This window comes from Pelodiscus sinensis, chromosome 1, assembly GCF_052426305.1.
Source record: "Pelodiscus sinensis isolate ZL-2025 chromosome 1, ASM5242630v1, whole genome shotgun sequence".
Lineage (NCBI taxonomy): Eukaryota > Metazoa > Chordata > Testudines > Trionychidae > Pelodiscus > Pelodiscus sinensis.
In genome coordinates, this window is record NC_143052.1 from 228,369,825 (window position 1) to 228,391,285 (window position 21,461).

Consider the following 21,461-nt stretch of genomic DNA (forward strand, 5'->3'; position numbering starts at 1 on the left):
CAAGAACCTAATTATATATACACACACCTTAAAATCAATAAACACCTTGATTTGCACTTTGAAATGAATGGGGAGTAGGAGGCAAAGTCTTTGGGTACAAGTGTAATGTTAACATGCTAAGAAAATGGGCTCATGCATTCTTTGCTGGCTGTAGAGTTCAAACAGTTTTCACTGTTGCCCTACGCAGAAGATATTAAAGCAATCTGTTCTAGAGGTTATAGCAGCATGCATATCTATAGCAAGGATCATGTGAATGGCAAATGGTTGCTTGATCTGTGGCTTGAAAGGTATACAAGTGGGAAACAGGCACAGTGTGTGGCCTCCTCATCTAGGCCTAGATTGTAATCTTCCTATTCAAAGTCTTCAGCTAGCTTGGCTCCAACCTAGTAAGAGCTGCCCTTGATGGGAGAATACTGATTTGAGGACACATAGCAACCCAGTGATGTGCTTGCATGATCTGGGAGATTAGAGTAAACTTCTTTCCTGTGCACCACATCAGCAGGGTCGATAAATGGATGTACTATTTCTAGACTCTCTAGATTTGAATGTCGGGAAACGGTGGCAGCTGTTTCCAGTAAGGTCCTTGCCTCTGTCATGTGCTTCCCATCTGACCTAGAACACTGTCCAGGTCCGACTCTGATAAAGGCATAGTGTTTGCTCAGGTTACATGCATATGATTGAAGGGTAAAACTGAGTCTATTTACTTTCATATCAGTCAGTTACTATGGTTTTGTATGTAAGTGTGCTTAGAGACAAGGTGACACTTTTAAAAATAATAAATTCACCCAAGAAACTTGGTGTTTTATAAGCATTCGCTAATTAATGCTGCCAGTGTCATTTTAAGTAAGTGTTCCTGTTTTACAGTTGCACAAACTGTCGCATACGTAGGATAAGTGACTCAATGAGCCAATAGCAATGCCAAGACAAGCTTTTGTGTCTCTGGTCTGTATCTACTAGGCATTTATTTATTTTTGTTTCATTTTCCTATAATAGTTTTCCCAAATTCCTCTTTTCTAAACTTCAGGGAATCAAGAATGTTGTAGCCAGACTTCTTCTACTTCAGGAAGTGATGTGATTTATTCCTTCTTAGAAAGTCCAGATTTCAGTTCCAGAATTCAGTTGCAAACTATCTTCCTGGTTTTCCAAACTCTTTGGGCTCTCACCACACACTCTAGCTGCCTTTTTCTCTTGCCTGATCAGTAATCTACTTCCGTGTTTTCTCTGTGTGTCATCAGTTGAGGGGGTGAGACACTTGCTTCAACTGTCTGGGACTCCATTTTTTTTTCTTCCCCTTCCCCTTCCCCTTCCCCTTCCCCTTCCCCTTCCCCTTCCCCTCAGAGTCAGTTAGCCTCTCTGAAATTATAAATTAATAAAAATATTCTCACTGGAGGACAGGAAAGCAATCTGCTGAGAAACCTTTTCTCTTCTCTACTCTCTTTTCTCCTTCTCTTCTCTTCTCTCTTCTCTTCTCTCTTCTCTTCTCTCTTCTCTTCTCTCTTCTCTTCTCTCTTCTCTTCTCTCTTCTCTTCTCTCTTCTCTTCTCTCTTCTCTTCTCTCTTCTCTTCTCTTCTCTCCATGAGTATTACATAATACCTCCTAAAACTCCAGCTGACAAAGAATTACAGATGTAAATAAACATCTGTGTGCAGTGAAAACAACTGGGAAACATAGCAGAAAAAAACCCACTTTAAAAGCAAAGATGCACTCTTTTTTCTCAAAACAAGATTATAGTAAAACAGACACCTAGCGATCTTGAATGCAGCATAATTATGTATATAAATGCACACATCACAGATGCAACTGGTTAAAGAAAGCATTTTCTGATGGATTGTCTCTCTTGCTGCCTCATCTCCAGCCAGTAAGAGTGCTCAGTCTGGATCCCCATCATTACAAAAGAGGGGGCAATTGGTGGGTCATTTTTTGGAAGATCGCTGGGGCTTGGTCCAAAATAATCAGCTTCTGGTGATCTTCCTAGAACAGCGTTTCTCAACCAGTGGTACGAGTACCCTTAGGGGTACTCGAGAGAAGTCTGGGGGATACATCAACACAACTGAAATTTGGAGAACTGAATTTGTGTTAAGTTTTACAGCGCTTCATTATTTTTGTATTTTTTTTTACACCAAAAATTTCATTGCCCACCTGACTACAATTAAGTTGTTTAAACAAATGTATTGCAATGGTTTAAAAAACTGTCAAACTGTAGGTACCGGGAGTACTTTATAAAAAAAAAGTTGAGAAACACTGTCCTAGAATGTGAGAAGACGACATGTTTGACCAGGATTTTGTCGTTTGAGGGATGTTTCCCATGAGGGTATGTTTCCCACAATGATGAAGGGGTGGAAAGGACTCATAGATGGCCGGCTGGCTGGTTCCTAGATTAAATTTATTAGAGAAACAGGATGGGTGAGGTAATTGTTTTATTGAACAAATTCTGTTAATGAGAGACCAACTTTTGAGCTATATAGAGATCTTGTTTAGAACTGGAAAAGGTATTCAAGAGTGTCACCGCTAAATAAAAGTGTAACCAGTTGCTTAGCATAAGTAGTTAACAACTGAAAGAAACCATTCAAAGTGAAGTAAATAGTTAACACCTCTGCAGTCACACAACAGAAAGGTGTCCGCTAGATTCTACAAATCATTGTCTCATAAAATTCTGAATTTAAGCTACAACTTATGTTTTTGAAGGTGCTATGCAGGTCCTTATTGAGGATGGGGACTGAGGTCTGATATGGAGTAACTGAAAAAGTATTCACCCATTGATGTTAGGGTGTTTCTGGATTTTACCAAAGGAACTCTCAGCATATTGTAGGGGTGGTCTGGTTTCACCACAGAGTTGCTATTTGGGCATATAGCGCACTGACTGAGCTAAACCACATGTTGTGATAGGCATGCGTAGGTGTATTGTGGGGGTATTGATCATTGTAGGAATGGAGCTATGCGTGCAGGTTTTGTATCTGTTGTTCTGGAAGGATCTGGTGCCTCTTTGAGTTGCTGGGTACTGGTCCATGGGGAGCTTGTTTCTGAAGTATAGCATGGGTTGTAATCGATGCTCTGTGTGGGTTCCAGTGAGCGGTGGTAGTTGGGAGGTGACAGCACCGCTGCAGCAACATTGGCAAATAGACACTGTCCTGAAGAGCTCTGAAGACCTTTATGTATCTTGAAGGCTTGTCTCTTTCAACTACCTTTTCTCTCTCATATTCTGGGACCAACACAGCTACAGCAACACTGCTATATAGCATCTTTCAGGTGCATAAATAAAATCTTTGTATTCTGTTTTTAAGGATTCCTGTTATCACAGTGGAGAGGCAAAGCAGTGTTTTATGACTGCCATGTACAGCATTTCCAAATTGACAGCAAAAGATGTGGCAAGAGCTTTTGACCTTTCTCAGTTTAAATCTGCCTGTGATTTGGGAGGTATGGCTAGTACACTAACTTGTATACAAGTAAATGAAAGATACGTACATCATCATTGTAAGAATCTAATTGCAATTATTGCTCTAACTAGTACATTTATTGCAGTTATTGGCTCAAGCTAAAATGAAGTTAAATGGAAGGACACTAGCTTCAAATATTGAGGAGTCCTGTGGCACCTTAAAGATTAACAGATTTGGGCATAAGTTTTCATAGGCAAAGACCTACTTGATCAGATACATTCTGACATGCATCTGTCGGAGTGGGTCTTTGTCCACAAAAGCTTGTGCACAAATAAATGCCTTTGTCTTTTAAGCTGCCACAGGACTCCTGGTTGCATTTTGCAGATACAGCCTAACATGGCTGCCCCGCTGATGGATTCTAATATTGTTCATTTACTTTGAGTATGGCTGGTAAGCTGGGATTTTCCCTGCCAAGAGCAGTAGGTATGGTTCAGTTGCTGGGACTGGAACTAGGAATTCCACTTCCAGCTCTGCCATAGCCTCAGTAAAGCCGTGTCTACACTCCACACTTATTTCAAAATAACAGAATGCGCATCTATACAGCAATCCTGTTTGAAATTATTTCAAAATAACCGGCTTCTTATTCTGACTACTGTAATTCTCATTTCACAAGGTGTAAGGGAAGTCGAAGGAAGAGTGTTCATCCTTTGACTTCCTACAGTGTAGACAGTACCTAAAGCAGAGTTACTTCAACTTCAGCTATGCAATTATCTTAATGTAGCTAAAGTAACATATCTTAGCTCAACTTTAGCTCGCAGTATAGATGTACCCTATGTGAGCTGCACATGTTAATCATGTCAGTTTTCAGGAATGATTAATGACATTTGGATGCCTCTATTTTTGGTGCAAATCTTGAGACATTTTAAAGGGGACTGTTTTACAGAGGTTTGGGATTAAGTGTTTTCTGAAGCCAAGGGCCTTTTGGGTGCCTTATATAGGAATCACTTATCACTCTTGAAAATATTTATTTCAGTCACTTGTAAAATGCTTACCCACCTGTGTAAAGAACTTGGAAAAGCACTAGGGAAACTGAGTAATTAAAATTATAATTGAGTTGAGGATTTAAAAAAATTCTGGTGAGACAATCTCTAATTGGATACAAATCTAAGATGGCCCCCACAAGTATCTGGTATTGTTTTTTAACTTAGCATTACAGTGTCCAAGTTCCAGGCCTCAAAGGGATCCAGCTGGAAAGCTGCCATTCTCCAGGAATGTCTGTAGGAATCAGCATGGAATTAATGCTGTTCCTAGCAGTGTCTTTGTACTCTGTGCTTGATTCTAGACAGAGAACATGCTGTTATGTAGGAAAAGATTGCTTAGAAGAGAGCTCCTGAGAGAACTGTGCTGCCTATGGGGTGGAAAGGTAGACAGCACATTGGGCCCAGTATATTGCACGGTTAGAACTGCTTTTACCAGTGACCCTCCACAGAGTTTGGGGCTCCTATCCCTTTCTTTGCATCCTTTGCCTTCCAACAGGAGAAACTTTCAAACTATTATTACTGCCAGGCAATTCATGTATAATGTGTAGCTGTTTTGTGTGTGTGTGTACACACACCCACCCACACACCACCACCACCACCACGAAGGAGGTCAGTGTCATTAATGGTTGGGAAACTAAGACACCGAGAGGGAAAGTAACTTGCCCTTATTTATCCAGCAGGCTAGTTACAATGCCAGGAACAGAACCTATATCTCTTTAGTCCTTCTCCAGACCTATGTCCACTAGGTGACACTAGCTCCAAAGTCCCTTGTAGTCTCTTGGCCATCCCCATCTTGTAAAAGTCTGCAGGTACAAAGGAAAAGTTTCACTTAGCTATTTTTTTACTTATTACAGGTTGCACTGGAACTCTGGCCCATGAACTAGCGCACAAATACCCAAATCTAAGCATAACTGTGTTTGACCTTCCTGATGTCATTGCAAATGTCTCCTGTTTTCAGCCTCCAGGAGAGCACACCACTCCAGTGAAGTTCACAGCAGGTAACTGCAACTACTAGGCTTTGATCCTGCCAGTCCTGCTTCACTGTGCAGTATAGAGCATACTGGTCTGCTCCAGCGAAGTGTGAGCAGAGGCTATATCTGGGGCAAACAAGGTTAAGTACAAGGCAGGGTCTTCCATATTGAGTGGAAGACTTGGGTCCTGGCATGTTCCTTCATTTCCTCATAAGATGGTAGAGTAAAAAGACAGGATTAGAGTGTAGAATAGGGGTAGCTGAGGAGACATGGCTTAAATGACACCAGTTAGAGCCTGGCAAGGACGTTCCTTCTGATGGCTTAAATGACACCAGTTAGAGCCTGGCAAGGACGTTCCTTCTGCATAGGCTGGGTTAGCATAATGGTGATGGTAACATCCTCAAGCACAATTCCATTTTGCTTCTTGACCCTAGCTTCTGCCTAGTTCATAAACTTTACAGTATTCTTGACCTGAATTGTCCTTCTCACCATTTCTTTAACTGTCAACATAAATATTATGCATGCGGCACAGTGCTACACCAGTGCTGAATGAAGTTGTTGTTCATTATCGTGTCCTTTTAACTATTGAAACTCACTTTACTTTGGTTCACCTGTTCTGAGTTCTGAATTCCAGCCAATGTAGGAAGTGACGTAGAGAAAAGATTTCTTCATGGCCCCCTGTTTATTTTAGGATGCAGGCTGTGATTCCTCTCCTCCTTTCTAAAATATGTTATGGACTTGCTAATTGGCGCAAAAGAACATTGGAAAACCAAACATACTTTAAATCTAACCTGACACTGAAATTCTTACCTTGCATGTTATGCATCCCTAAATTACATTCTTGCTATAAACAATCATAAATGGTTACCTAAATTTCTTTCACTTGGTTCGTTTTGTAGAATAATATCACACCAAATATATATTTTTCTAACAGGTGACTTTTTCAAAGATAATCTTCCAGAAGCAGATCTTTTCATCCTCTCTCTAATTCTACATGACTGCAGTGATGAAAAGATTCACATACTGTTAAGCAAAATATCAGCTATTTGCAAACCAGGTAACCATTTTTCATCTTGTGAGGTTTTTGTAGTGTTTACAGTATACTGCTTGATAGTAGAAGGATTTTATGTGCAGCTATTTACAGTGACTCCAATTAAAAGTGAATATATCCATCAGTTCCCCCCATTTTAAATAGAAACGTTTGCAAACTGTTACGGTGCAACATACACAGAAGCAGAAAAGCTATCAAGACTGTAATTATACAAAGGAACCATCAATTCACTTAAATTTACAAGTTAAATATATCTATATAAAAAATGCCTGTTTTGACAAAAGATGTCAACATGTAGTCAACTACACAATCAATAAGCCTGGTCTTATCAGTTAATCTTGTCGACTACATACTTTCCTCCTCCCCCCCCCCCCCTGCTGTCTCTATCAGGAACAGCAAGAGAGGGTGGGAGTAGAAGCTAGTGCCCATGAGGAACTGGCTTTAAACAGGCTCCCCAAGAGCCCCAGATCCACCTGCCCCCCTAGCCCCTACACTGCTGCCTCTGCTGCAGCACAGAGGGTGAGGGGGCAGGCTGGAGCTGAGATGCATGGGGAGCTGGCTTTCAACAGGATCCCCATGTGTGCCAGTTCCACAGACCTGTTTACCCCCACCCTTGCTGCCTCCTACAGGAGCCAGTGCCGGGGGAGGGGCGGGGGAAGCCAGCTTTTAATAGCCTGTTTCCTTCAGCACCAGCTCTGTGGTGCCTCCTGTTCCCCTTCCCTCCCCCCCTCCCCCCAAATCAGAGGCAGCAGGGGTAGGGGGCAGGGCAGGCTGCCACAAATCAGCCTCTGTCCACAGTGGCCTGGGCCTGCCATGGACAGAGGCTGGTCCACAGCAGCAGCCCCTATTGGAGGGGAAGGGGGGAAGGAGAAAGCTCTTATGGACAGAGGCTGCTCCACATCCCACAGAGCTGCCCCGGTCACAGGAGGGTCTGAACTCCCACAGAGCAACCTCTGTCCATGCGGAGCTCGGACCCCTCACGGACAGGGGCTGCTGCCATGCCTGTGAGGCAACAGTGCAGGGTGGCAGGCTGCTGGTCTGTGCAAAGTGTTGATTTTTAAACTGGCTGCCCTCGCGGATAGGCTCCTGCCTGGCAACCTGCACTGATGCCTGTAATAGAGGCAGCAAGATGGCAAGGGGATCCCTGGGCGATAAGATTTCATGTGGTTACATGACTAATTAATTAGGCAATAGCTATCACCCTCCATTTCCCTTAGTGTGTTGCTTTCCATCAGCTCTGAACTTGTAAACAATTCTGCATATGCTTATAGTAACTCAGTAAGTCTTAATGAAATTGAACACAATGAGATCCTGTGTTTAGAGTTAAATGTGCATAAATGTTTTCAGGATCCAGGGCCTCTGATGGTAACCTCTTTAAGAGATGGGCTGATGGGGTTTTTTTTTCCTCTGGTGTGAATAGTATTCAGCATATTCTGGGTATTTTTGAAATAAAAATAATGAAGTGTTCCAGAAATATGAACTTCATATATGTAGTACCATTCCCTACAAACAATATAAAAATACCAAGGAGAAGTGGGGACTGGTAGGAGGATTGAGGTGAAAAGTGATAACCAAATAACTGCATTTGCCAGTAACTTTTAATGAAGGATGGAGAACAGGTGACATGAAAAAAAGTCCTTGGAAGTGATGGACATAGAGAGCACTAAGAGTAGACCAGGGCCACTTGTTTGGAATGCTGTGTGGCTAAATGTTGCCACAAAGCCATGTCTCTGTTTGGCTGTTGACATAATGAGATCATTAGCTGATAATATGCTTTAAGTAGTAATGGTGATCTTTGCTGAATCACTTTGCTGAATCACTCCTGAAAACCAGAGAGAGAAGTGCCTGCTTTCTTTATTCTTTACTACCTTCCTCATCGATCAGGAAATGGTCACTGTAGTGATCTTGAACCCTTTTCTGTGAAATAGTATTACATCTGAGCTGTGTAAAATACTTTGACAATCCTGTTCAACACCCTCTTATTTTATACCTGTAGAGTAGTCTCTTGTTAGTTTGAGAGAATGGGCCTAGACAGTGGATAAAGGAAAAGGTTTCACAGAGAAATCAGAAAACTAAAGACAACTCTCCAGGCTTCTCTATCTTCTAACATCTCTCCACTTCAGGGGTGAGAAATGAAAGGGAAATGTTTGCCAAAGGCTCACGCCGCAAACTCACTAAGGGTATGACTAGACAGTGGAGCTATTTCAGGATACCGGTGGTACCCTGAAATAGCTATTCCATGTCCATGTCTTTGAAATGTGCCCGTTATTTAAAATTTTTCAAAATAACGGGCATGCTATTCTGGCATCCCTGTAGCCCTCATTTGAAATAGCGCTTATTTCAAAATTTGGCACTGTGTAGACGCACCCAATTTCAAAATTGGGTGCATCATATTTTGAGTTTAGGGTGCTGTGTAGACGTTTAACACATTAGGCATAGATACACTTTTTCACCATTTATAATAGCACTTGAATCAACAGCATTGCCATTTGGAAGCTAAGAATATTTTGTTTGTTTTGGAAACACAGGCAGTGCCTTGCTAGTGGCAGAAATTGTCCTTGATGAAGAGAAGACACACCCTCATAGAGCAGTATTACAGTCCCTCAGTATGACTGAAGGCAATCAGAGAAGTGGCTCAGAGTATAAGCAGCTACTGGAGAAATACGGATTCACCAATGTGCAAATTAAGATCACTGGAAACATCTTAGATGTGATTTTAGGCTTCAAGAGAACCTCTGCACATTAATTTGCACTGCAAGTAAGTGGAGCACTCAGCTTTTGTAACTTCACTTTCATACAACCATCAGCCAGATATAGTATGGATTGTTTTGTCAATTGTGTAAGTACCCTATGAACTATGTGGGCTTTTTTTTTTTTTTTTTGGGGGGGGGGGGGGAGAAGAGGGTTGATTTTTTTATTATTATTTTTTTTTTTTTAAGTCTAGTGTCCTAGTTCTCTGGAAAATGGTTGAAATCTGCAGGAACTTTCTTCCTTAAGCAACTTATTTGGTGGTTATGAATAATTGAATTTGCCTTTACAAAAATGCACTTTGTACAATTTTGACCATTTTGGGAGGCACTCTTTTTGCTCTTGGTCCCTTAGGCTACGTCTAGACTGCACTGTTAAATCAGAAAAAGATATGCAAGTTGCGGTATGCCAATTGCGTATCTTTTTCTGATTTACAGTAGACTTCCGATAATCCGGCACCTTTGAGACCAAGGGGGTGCCGGATTATGTGATATGTCGGAGTATCAGGAGGTACTCCGGCAGGGGAACTGTGACGGGTGGGGGGGAGGTCAGCAGGGAATGGCGCAGCATGGGGCGAACCCTCCAACAGGCCAGCTGGAGCTGCAAGTAGCAGCGGCGGACTTGGGGAAGCGGCAGGGCAGAGCAGCTGGGGTGCTGCCCAGCTGGTCCCACAGCACCACCCCTCACCTGAGCAGCGCTGCGGGACCAACCCGGCAGCAATCCAGCTGCTCTGCTCGCAGCTTCCCCAGGTCCGCTGCTGCTGAAACTGATGAGCAGCGGACTTGGAGAAGCCGTGGGCAGAGCAGCTGGGGTGCTGCTGGGCTGGTCCCGCAGCGCCATCCCTTGCCTCACCCCCTTCTTCTCCACTGCCACTTGTAGCCCCAGCTGGTCTGTAGCAGGCAGCTGCGCGGTGCTTTCCCCTGCCTCCCTGCAAAACGGTGGAGGGTTCGCCCCTCGTCATGCCTTTTCCCGCCCCCCAGCCAGCCACAGTGTGGGTCCAGGCAGACCCGTCATGGGTATAATCCCTTTTCCCTCCCCTTCCCTTTCCCGGCCCTTGAGCGTGAGTGGGGCTCACAGGAGCTCCAATTGTCCAGCTGGCTGGAGCACTTCTGGGTTCCAGTTGGTGCCGGACTATCAAGAATGCCGGACCACTGGATGCCGAACAATTGGAGTTTTATTGTACTTTCAAAAGGGGCGTTTTCGAAACTTGGCACAGCTACACGGTGCCAGATTGCGAAAGAAAGTGCTCTTTCAAGCCAACCCTTATTCCTTGTAGAATGAGGTTGACAAGGATGGTGAAAGAGCAGGCGCATTCCTTGGACGCAGCGTTGCTATTTCAGGATACCTCTGGTGTCCCAAAAAAGCAATGCTGTCTAGACATAGCCTTAGTGCTTTGCTCAAAGCAGAAGAGGAGAGAGAACCTTGACACGCATATTTTTGCAAACAGAAATTTTTAAAAAGTGGGATTTTTCAGAAGTGTCAGGATTATAGGCAAAACTGCCCCTTCATTACTTAGGTTTTTGTGAAACTCCCAACCAGAACTATCCTGTCACAAAGGTCTTTACTACTATTGACTCAAGATTCTATGGTGACAATTTCACTGCAGCCTCTGTTCAGGCTGTCCTGCAAGTGAACTGGCCACCAACATGCTCTTTCAAACTCAACCTGAATCATACCTCTCAAGTACAGCTGTTCTTGAGAGAAGAATCCACATGGTAAAAGGTTAGATCAAAGGTGGGGAACCTTTTTTGGTTGGGGGGGCCATTCACCCAGAGAAAAATCAGTCGGGGACTGCACACAAGTGAGAAGTACAAAAAAACCAAAACTCACTGAAGTGGCTCCTGACTGAGAGAGAAACATTTCCCCTCACATACCAGAGCCTAGGGCAACCTAGGCTAGTAGATTTTGTGTGCTCCAGCCCTATGGGCTCCCTAATTCTGGGGGGGAACCCTAGGCCTTGGGGGCTGGATCCAGGCAAACCGGGGGTCGCATCCGGCCCCTGGGCCTTAGGTTCCCCACCCTTGGGTTAGATGATTACATCATCTTTCTATCTGTTATTTCCTTATCAAAATACTAGTGCTCTCAGCATGGTGTTGAAAAGAGAAGAGGCACGTAGAAATACCAGATTTTAAGGTTTTAATTGAGGGGGATAAATATGTATTGTATGTCCTGATTATCAACTAATTTGTCACTCTGGTTTTCCCACTATTTCATGTGGTGTTTCTCCTGGTATCTAATAGCGACTAGTAAATAAAGCTATTGGTTTTTTAATCTCTGGGCATTTGTGAGTTTACTGGCTACAGCAGATTTCCAACCCCACTCAGGCAGGACACAAAAGGAGCGGCTGTACATACTTTTAGTCGCGGATCTCAGCAACTGTCAAATTCTTTTAGCAAGGACAAGAGCTTTGTCTGGCACAGTTTCTTGTAAGTTAATCTTATAACACAAATGTCTATCATTAACATAATTTTTTTTCTTTGAGCACTGAGCAGGATAAAGGTGCAGTGAGTTAAAATATCCGAGGGATATATTTAGAACAGTATGGTTCAACCATTCATGTTTATCATGAAAATTTGTCACATGCTACTTATGTTTTCCTACAATAGTAGTAGTAATTAATAATGACTATTTTTATTCACCTGTAATAGTTTCTTGCCCTAGGTGAGTAGAATTTGGTAAGACTATACTATTGAAAATGGAATAAACCAAAACCAAGTATCTGTTTTGGTACAAAAAGTAGTCTTTCTACTTTTAACTGGTCTATATTTAAAATAATAGCATTATTATGTCAATAGATGAAAGTTTGATTCTGTCTCACCAAGCAGTGACAGATTTACACAAGCTGTAGGACAGTCATATTTTATCATACTGTTAAATTAAAGCTCTGCTCTCCCATTATTGTGTACTCACTTATGATCTGCAAAGCTTTTATAGAACAGTCAGCTGAAACATAAACCCAGTGTCTTGAATGAGAAAAGCACAGCATTATGTCAAGTTGCAGTGGAGGAGGCCTAGGATGGATATTAGGAAAAACTATTTCAGTAGGAGGGTAGTAAAATACTGGAATGGGGTTCTCTAGGGAGTTGATGGAATCTCTGTCCCTAGAGGCTTTTAAATCCCAGCTTGACACAGCCCTGGCTGGGATGGTTTACTTTTTAGCAGGGAGTTGGACTCAGTGACCTTCTGAGGTCTCTTCCAAACCTATTTGATTGTATATATTTACTCTAATCTCTTTAGGCATTAACTTTAGCTTTGCAAAATTAGGAAGAAAAAAGTTTACCTTTTTGAAAATTTCAAATAAGGCGTTCATCTGAAGTAACTGTTGAAACAGAATTCTTTGTGAAAGGGGACAGCTAAAATAGTTTTCACTAACTGGCTTTGAATGTCTCACAAAGGGTAGCTAATGAGAGCTGCAGGAGCATGTGCTTTGCTCAACAGTGGGTGTTAGCTTGTCTCAGTCTAAAGCGTTCCAGAGAGATTGGCTGACATTCAGGAAAGATCAATGCTGAGATTGCCTTTTGTTCTTACTTTTAAAAAAAAGGGGGGGGGGGGGGGGATTTTTGTGCAAAAAGGAGCAGTCTACACAGTGCTTTTTGTGCAAAAACCTCTTGTGCAAAAGGGATCAGAGTAGGAAATGCAAATGAGTGTGACATATGAAAATGAGCACTCTATTTGCCTTTTCTCTTGCGGAAGAGGATTGTAGTATAGATGTAGCCAGAGTAGAGAGGGGAAAGACATTTGCAACATTTTTGCTTGCTGACAGGCCTTTTCCTTCCATTCCCAAGACTCCTACTGAGTTCAGTGGAAGTACAGCAAGTGCATTGAATTCAGGGCTGGGCTGGGCAGAGAGTTTAATATATTATAGACTTATGGGGAGAATGACAGACATTCTGAATACTAGATACTAGACCAATAATCTGATTTTTATAAAGGTACAAATATTAATAAATTGCTTCCCTATCCAAAATTTATTTCTGTTCACTATTGTTGCTATGACTGGGTCTTAAAATTTCCACTGTCTGAACAGTGGTTTTAGGTGACCCATTACAATTACCCAAATCTGTAATGAAGGATAATTTAGTATCATCCAGATGTCTGAACTGCTGCCAGTACTAAAACCCATTTGTTCACTATTTGCTGTTTAGTGGTCAGCTACTTCATACTAGTGAGGAATGCCCATATTAATATGAAGAACAACACTCACTAAAATGAATGGATGTAACTCTGTGTGTGATTCTTTAGACATGAGAGGATGTTCATATGAATTCAGTTTACTTATCAGAATCTCATCCACATATTCATTTGACTTCTTTACGGCTGTCTATATAAATGACATAAATCGGTTAATGGAATTATGTCTGAGAGGCCAAATAGATCACCAAATGAATGGAGAAAAGGTGCAAAGTATTGGTGGTGTCGGGTCACTGATGTAGTAGGTCAGGATTCACTGCCGTGTCTTGACAGGTCTGTGGCTCCGTTGATAACTAGAAGGCTGCTTGTGTGTGTGTTCAATGTGTGCGCCATGCTGACTTATTCAGCAGACCCTGGGAGAACCCCCAAAGACCACAAATCAGATAAGGATCAAAAGTTCCAAGCCAGGTTGATTAAGTGAAGTACAATAATAGTTGTCAGATTCTACAGATTCACTATGCACATGTACTCCTAACAATGGCCTCAGCCAACCAGTGGGAAACCCTGCTGCCCTCTGGCTGGACAAAGACTTATCTCCCCCCAGACATCCTGTTTATATACAGGTACTAACAAGTTACACATCACATCTGACATTGTCAACTTACCACCCTCTGATACTACTTAGATACTACCATTACCCTGTACCTTGTGGTTTGATTAGATTATCTCTATCCATCATACTGCCATTTTAGATCCTTTCCTGAACATGGGTCCATATCTGTGGGGAGTGTGGGTACCAAGGACTTATTTTTTTTTTAATGAGCTGGTGGTAACATGTGCTTTCAACTTGTGACCAGTATCCATTACTGTTTTACAGTCAGTGCCTAGTATCAATTATTCTCCTACACCTGAGCCTATTACCAGTTAGTGTTTTACATTCTCTTCCCTGTTCATGCTAAGCTCTGTGAGCCAGGGGCCGGCCTGCCTCTTGCTCATAGCTTAGCTTTGCTGTATATTAGCCATGTGTTATCAATTGTCAGCTAGGCTTCAGGCCTCAAACCAGGCCTGTGCGCTATGAGCTTATATTTTAGGGCTTCATTTTATTACATTTGGGATTAAAAGATCAGTGAACCCAGGGAAAGGAAATCAGAGAAAAGAGAGCTCAATTACTCGCTCTCTGAATAAGAATCCTTGGGGGTGAGAGTGATGTTTGGTAAGATACAGCAGAGGTTTGTGGTGTATATTTCCTCCCTCCTCCCCACCCCCCCAATTTGACTGAAGCTATTCTGAGAGATTTTTTTCCCAATATGACAGTTTTTTTTAATATCCTATTAACATATCCTCAATTGCCGTCAGTAGTCACTGGGAGATTTGTGCTGATTCTGGGAGACTCCAGGTCAAAGTCCTATGGTGGGCAGCTCTAACCTTAATACTTTCACTCAGAAATTAACCACTTTCTGTGCCTGAGAGATCAAAGGGGCTGTGGTTGTGGCATGGCTCAATATGAGCTCGAGCTCCAACCACAAGGGTTTAGGAAGTGTTATCTACAGGCTATGCTCCCCTTTCCCTTTGTTGGCTGCCAGGTCAGTTTTAATCAGCTTGTTGTTGTGCTGGAGGGGAGCTTCCAGGTTCTCATGGCATCCCTTACTGTCTATCAACCATGATGGAATGTTAGAAGAGGCACCACCTCCTCCCTGACATTGGCCATGTCTCCAGCTGCTTTATTTGGTACTAGGGATAGAGTTAAGGATGCCATTTCTGAGGCTAAATGTTGGGGTTGGTCTGCTACAGAACAGTTTTGTGGCTGCAGCCCAGGAAAGCTCACCCATACACTTGCAAACCTTGCCTGCTCAGAAGCTCTCTAGCAATAGCCGCATCCCTGGCCCTAAATCTAGTCCCATGGAAGTCAATGGGAATTTTGCCATGGTCCACTTGAAGTAAAATTAAATTGGTTGATACTAGGGGGAGCGCACATCATGTAACAGCAGTCCCCAGGAGCTAAATTCAAGGTTCATGGATCCAATAGCCCATCTAATGTAGTGGGGGATTTGGGGAAAGGGGAAGGGAGAGAAAACAAGGAGTACAAACTTGCACAGAATCATCCTATTAAAATAAATGAGGATTGGGAGCAATCTATAACAAGATTAGTTGCCATTCTTAGAAATGAGTACATAATCTGCAGTGGCCCTGACACACAAGTCATCAGCTACTTTTACTAGGTGCATTTATACTGTGAAACACAACTTACCTTTTTCCTCTTTTTTTCCCCATCCCCTTCCCTTCCACTACAGTCACTGTGTAATAGGCTTATTCCTATTTTCCCTTCCTCTTATGCTAATTTAAGTGGAAGCCCTTGTGTATTATTGCTGCTTTGCTGCAAGAACTCTTACAATTATAGGACTGTCCTTGTTTCTACCTCTACATTTCTGCCTGCAGCTTTCAAAACGTGCAGGGCATGATTCACTGCTGCATCACTCCTGTTTTATAATTATGTAAGTTCATTAATTTAATTTGAGTTAGCTCAATTCTACAATCACAAGGATGGTTACAGTAATTTCCTCCTGACCTTTGCCAAGAGGTCAAAGAACCTCACATAGTAATTTCTGCTTCTGCAAGGATCAGTATGACCAGCCTTCAAGTTAAATTCTGTCTAAGCCTTTCTCAAGAATGGTCTTCATTTCCACTGTAAAATGCTCCTTACCTGCAGACTTTTTTTTTTTTTTTTTTTTTTGCTCTATAGTGTACATTGGCATCCTTTCCAGACTGGCAGTGTTTGATTTCCCTTGCGTATGTTTTGTTCAGGTTATGTTCATGGCATTCAAATGTGATTTACTATAGTGTATTAAAGTTGCCTTGCTCTTCATGTTTTCCTTTCAATGTCTCTCAATGGTTCCTTCAACAGTTGTATTACAAAGCTGGCTCAATAGCCTAGAAGTGCTAGCCTTGTCTTGCTGTGTATAGCAACACTGGCAGTGTGGCCAGGAGCAGCAGTTTTGCTGAAGGAGGTGTGAGGGGGAAGCCATTCTACAACAGAACCTGTACATATTCAGGCTGTATGACCAAATGAGAATTCATATACTGGGTTTGTTTCTCAGTTATACACAGCCAGGTTCTCTGCTGGTAAGAATGTCACCTTCTTTGTATGCTCTGTAAGGCAGGTTGAGACATCCACAAAGAAGCCTCTTACAACAGCTTCACACCTGCCAGCAGGAGCCATAATGTCAGGAGTGCCTCTGAGGTAATTGTTGCAAGGGACAGAACACAGATATGAATTTGACTCTGTTGTCCTGCACCTTGTGCAGGCATTTACATCTGTAAAAAAGAAGTGTAAAATGTTTGGTTGGTCTGATTTGTTAGCATTTTACACCCATTTTGCACTGATGTAAATGATTTGACAGGACAGTGGAGAATAGCAAATAAAATAATCAGTTTGGTCAATGTTATCTTATGCAATGGAGAATAGCCTCACCATAGTCTCTTTCCTCTGTACTCACACCTGAGCCCTTCTATCCCCAGAGAAGCATTATGGAGGGGCTGCTTGCTATGTTTCGATAGTGCCTAGCTCAATGCTCCTGCAATATAAATATAAACGATTCAAAAGAAGATGGGACAGTGAGTGCCACTGAGGTGGCATTTCTCCTATTTCTTACTCTGGCTCTCTCCTCCCACCCCCGGCCAGGTCCACCAAATCTGAATCCAGATTTGTGAAAGGAAGTGGCACTGTGTTTTGTACAAGGAGCTAGTGTATACAGCATACATGTAGTCATTTTGATCTAGTAACTTGAGTACATCTGAAATGCAAAATTAGACCACCACCATTATATAATGCAATTTTGTAGAGCACCTGTATTTTTTGTATTTTATTGCAGATGAGCATTATGAGTTTGGTTTTGTATTGCTTTAAATTAGGCTGTGCCATTTTACAGGCTGAAATGGTATTGGATGATGGGAAGAAAAGGAAAGAGCTCAAGTTTGCTGCAGCCCTTGAACATGCTTGATCAGACAGAGGGAAAGGAGAGGAGTGGCTCTGAATATAGACTGGAACATCATTGCTTCACAAATACAGAAATTGAAAACTGATAGAAAATGTTAGATGTCTTCTGACTAAGAACTAAACAAATGTTACTTGGTAATAAAAATTAGAATACAACAGCAATCACATCTGATGGTTTTTATTATGATGATTTTCCCATCAGCAACTTATGCAAGAAACATGTAGCCTTGGAAGTTTTCTGAAACTACTTCAGTAATTGAGAGAGATTTTTATAACCATTCCAAAATGTGAGTGAGAATACCACTAGCTCTGTGGCTGCATTGTAGTTCTGTGGCTGCATTGAAGTGCTAGTACTTTGTAAAACTACTCCAAAATTGGAAGATGTATCGACAGTGATACATTTTTGGAATTGCTAATGAACCACTTTGTTTCTCTGAGACCACATAAGATGGCATTATTTCTGGACCAGAACTCATTGCTATTTCTTCACCCTCCTACTATCCCTTGGATGTTAGTGCAGCTCTCCATGTTACTGTCCTTTTACTGTAACTTTTACTCTAGTCCTCTATATGCTCCATTCCTTTTTGGACCATTATTCATCTTTCACTCGCCCACTTTGCCTCTGGCTTCAAGTTCTACCTGACTTCTTTAACTTTCTTCGGTGTCATTTGTCCTATTTTTTTTCATGCTCTGTTTTCATTTTTTTCACTGTATATTAGCTCTTCCCTTGCTCTGTCAAGGTAGGGCATTGGTGGAATGTGGAGAAAATGATTAGAACAGTGCTTATACTAATTCTTCCTTCATTAAGACTCCTCCTTTTATCTCCACATTTACTTTTTCCCCACTGTCCACTATTCCGGCTTCTTCTGGGCATCTTTGTTGCCTACCGAAGATAGAACGCCTCCAATTCTTATACTCTACATTCACCCACCATACCTCCTGACTTCTTTCCCCAGTTCACCTACAACCCATCCTAAGATCTCTCCTTCTCTGACCTTTCTCCTTGTTCATAACATTCTGGCACCAGCCCCAGGTGTTCGCTGTTGTCTTTTGCCCTTCACCTTTAGGGGTGAAATACCACTCCTGGATCCCCATTGTCTTATCCTAGGAGATCAGCTACTTCGTGGCAGTCAGAAGAAGCTCTATTCTACCTCTTTCTATTACTAATAAAGTTGATAGCAAAACACACAAACTCTAAACACAATTAGCTCATGATCTACTAGAAATGACAGGAGTGGAGATGGGTGAGATTCAGAGTTTAATGACTTGGAAAAGACGAAAATCAAGAGGAAAATAAATTGTTTTCCCAAACAAGTAAAAACATTAATCAAATGCAACAGTGGGGCGGCTTCTTAACAAACTGTAGTGTTTACAGAGAAACTATTCAACCTGAATAGTCTGCCCTTAACCAGAAATGTGGGTACTAAGTTAAAGGCTACATCTATACTGTACTCTTATTTCAAAATAAGCTATTCTGGAAGAAATACTCTGAAATAGCTTGTTTTGAAATGGCATGTCTACACTACGGAGAAGCCTCAAAATAATGTGGACCTGCTACCTTCATTTAGACACACGGGAGGCCCTGGGGAGTAATTAGTTTGACTGGTCCTTGGAGGAGCTGTTTCAAAATAGCATCAATGGAGTGTCCTTGCTACTGTTATTTCGGAATAGGTGATGTTCCTTGTGGAATGAGGTTTGCAGAAGTCAGAATAAGTTACCCTTTATTTTGAATTTTTTTTTAAATATTTTGGAATGGCCAGCTAGATGCTTGCATTGTTGGTTTGGAATAATGGTTGTTACTCTGAAATAATGCTGTGTCCTGTCTAACATTGCCTCTCTTAAGAATAGGTTCTAATGTCCATTGTAGTGTATGAGCAATTGCTGACAATAATGGTCACTGCATCTGACCATCTGTGGGCAAATTCATCACTGGAGTAACACTATTGATGTCACCTAGAATTATAGTTAATATCCCTCATGTTCTTAAAAAAGCACTCCAGGAAACAGTGTGCAGTATGTAAGTCACTTGTGGAAAGCTACATTGTATTACATGAACACATTGACTAGCTTTCCACTGCAGAAGCAACTTTTGTAGGATATCTGACTCTCACCAATATATTTTCATTGTTAGATGACTCAGCCTACTTCCAGTTTAAACCTCCCCTATATTTAAAGATGGAATATTTTCTATTTTTCAACTGTGAGGATGGATTCAGGGTGGGGGACAGGAGTCAGGACAAAGGGTTTGGAAGAGGGAGACTCAGTACAGGGTGGAGAGTTCAGGGGCGGGGGCGTTGCCACCAGCTTCTCTCCAGGGGTATGGGGGGGAGGGAGGATGCATGCATCCTGCACACGGGCTTCTCCGTGGGGCTGGCCCAGGTGGAGGGGGCCATGCAGACTGCCTAGTGATCTACTCCTGGGCTGGTCCCAGAGAACGCCGCCCACTGGCTTCTCCTTGGGGGCAGTGGAGCCCATGCAGGCCACCCACTAGTGCTCCCCAGGGTGACTGGGCCCATGCAGGCTGCCCACGGGCTCTCCCTGGAGCTAGCCCAAGGCAGTGAAGTGGCAGCTGCTCCCCAGGGCAAAAGAGTGAAATATATAAAGAAACAGGCTGATAAAAACTTTTAAATAGTGTGAACTTTACAAGCTTTGCAGGCAGTTAAGAGCCCCAGTTTGTAGCTCCTAAAGTGCATTAGGCAGGACATTTCCAAATAATAGAACTGACATATGCTATTCTCCAATTTTACAAGCCAGCACCGCTTTTAAATCCAAGTAATTGTGGTTGTTTATATATATCCCATATAACATTTTGCAGGAATTTATTACATAATAATAATAGAAGCATAGCCCGTGAATTTATCTGGGTCTCTGGTGCCCCAACAGTATGACTATTCCTAGGCCAGGCTCCACCAAAGCTTGCTGCCTGTTGCGCCGTGCATTCCCTTTGTATGTTCCCCCAACCTCACCTGGGCTATGTCTACACTCGCAGCTTCTTGCGTGAGTAATATGCAAATGAGGTTAAGCGTGGACTATTGCTGAGCCTCATTTGCATACCTAATGAGCCACCATTTTTTTCAGAAGAGGCTCTTGCGCAAGAAGGAGCGTCGACACTGCCCATTCTTGCACAAGAAAAACCCTCTTGCACAATGCCGTTACACCTATTACTTTTCAGGAAGAACGGCATTGCGCAAGAGGGTTTTTCTTGCACAAAAAGGGGCAGTGTAGACTTTCCTTGCACAAGAGCTTTTTCTGAAAAAAATGGTGGCTCATTTGGTATGCAAATGAGGCTCAGCAATATTCCATGCTTAGCCTCATTTGCATATTACTCACGCAAGAAGCCACAGGTGTAGACATAGCTCTGCTGTCCCTAGGTGACTTAAAATCCTCCAGGGCGTGCCCTTCCGCTTCCCACCGGCAGCATAGTAGGGCTAGAGCAGTTTCCTGCTGTTTGCTCCCCATGGCTGCTGGCACGTGTGTCCTGGCAGCCAGGGAAAGAGGGGGCAGTGTATTTGCTCCTACAGCTGGAACAGGGAACAGTGTACAGAGCCCACCCCTTTCCTTGGGCCACAGGGACATGCTGGCAGCCAAGAGGAGCGAGCAGCAGGAAGGCACTCTAGCTCTGCTGCACTACTGATGGTGACAACAGGGGCCCCCAGGGCATTTTAAATCACACAGGGATGTCAGGTAGGACTGGGGGAGGGAGCACATGGATGCAGCAGGTGGGCAGCAGTGTCCACAGACATCCCCTAAGAGCCACTGCCAGGGTGAGGTACCCCAGATAGGCGTAGAACCTTCCACCTATAGAGATTGCATCCTCTTCTCCCACACCCCCATCCTGCCCTTGAACTTCTTCCCAGAGCCTGCACTCAAGACACACACACCCTGGGGCAGGTCAGAGACAGCACCCAGACTCCATCTCAGAGCCTGCATTCTTCCCCTTCCTGCATATACATACCTTCCCAGAGCCTGCATGTCGGACCACCACCACCACACAACCATCACAGAGCCCCACCACTCACCCCTCCTGCATCCAAACTCCCAGAACCTGCATCCTCTTCATTCTCCCAACTCTCTGCTCCAGCACAGAGCCTTCACCTGGAACCCAAACTCCCTCCCAGTCAGAGCCCGCATCCCTCTCCCATCCAAACTTCC

The 21,461-nt window shown here is 42.9% G+C and overlaps 1 protein-coding gene across 3 annotated transcripts in view; it reads left to right on the forward strand.

Annotated features, from left to right (window-relative positions):
- Window positions 1-17,471, forward strand: part of ASMTL (acetylserotonin O-methyltransferase like) — a 47,208-nt gene extending 29,737 nt beyond the window's left edge. For 2 of the 3 annotated variants that reach the window (XM_075915795.2, XM_075915800.2), the window contains exons 10-14: window positions 3,282-3,414; window positions 5,269-5,412; window positions 6,320-6,442; window positions 8,965-9,194; window positions 17,242-17,471. In XM_075915795.2, the coding sequence (XP_075771910.2) occupies window positions 3,282-3,414; window positions 5,269-5,412; window positions 6,320-6,442; window positions 8,965-9,182 (618 nt within the window). In that variant the 3' untranslated portion in view covers window positions 9,183-9,194; window positions 17,242-17,471. Of the gene's footprint in view, window positions 1-3,281; window positions 3,415-5,268; window positions 5,413-6,319; window positions 6,443-8,964; window positions 9,195-17,224 lie in introns of all 3 variants that reach the window. The other variant, XM_075915796.2, reaches the window with a different exon arrangement.
- Window positions 17,472-21,461: the final 3,990 nt, after the last annotated feature.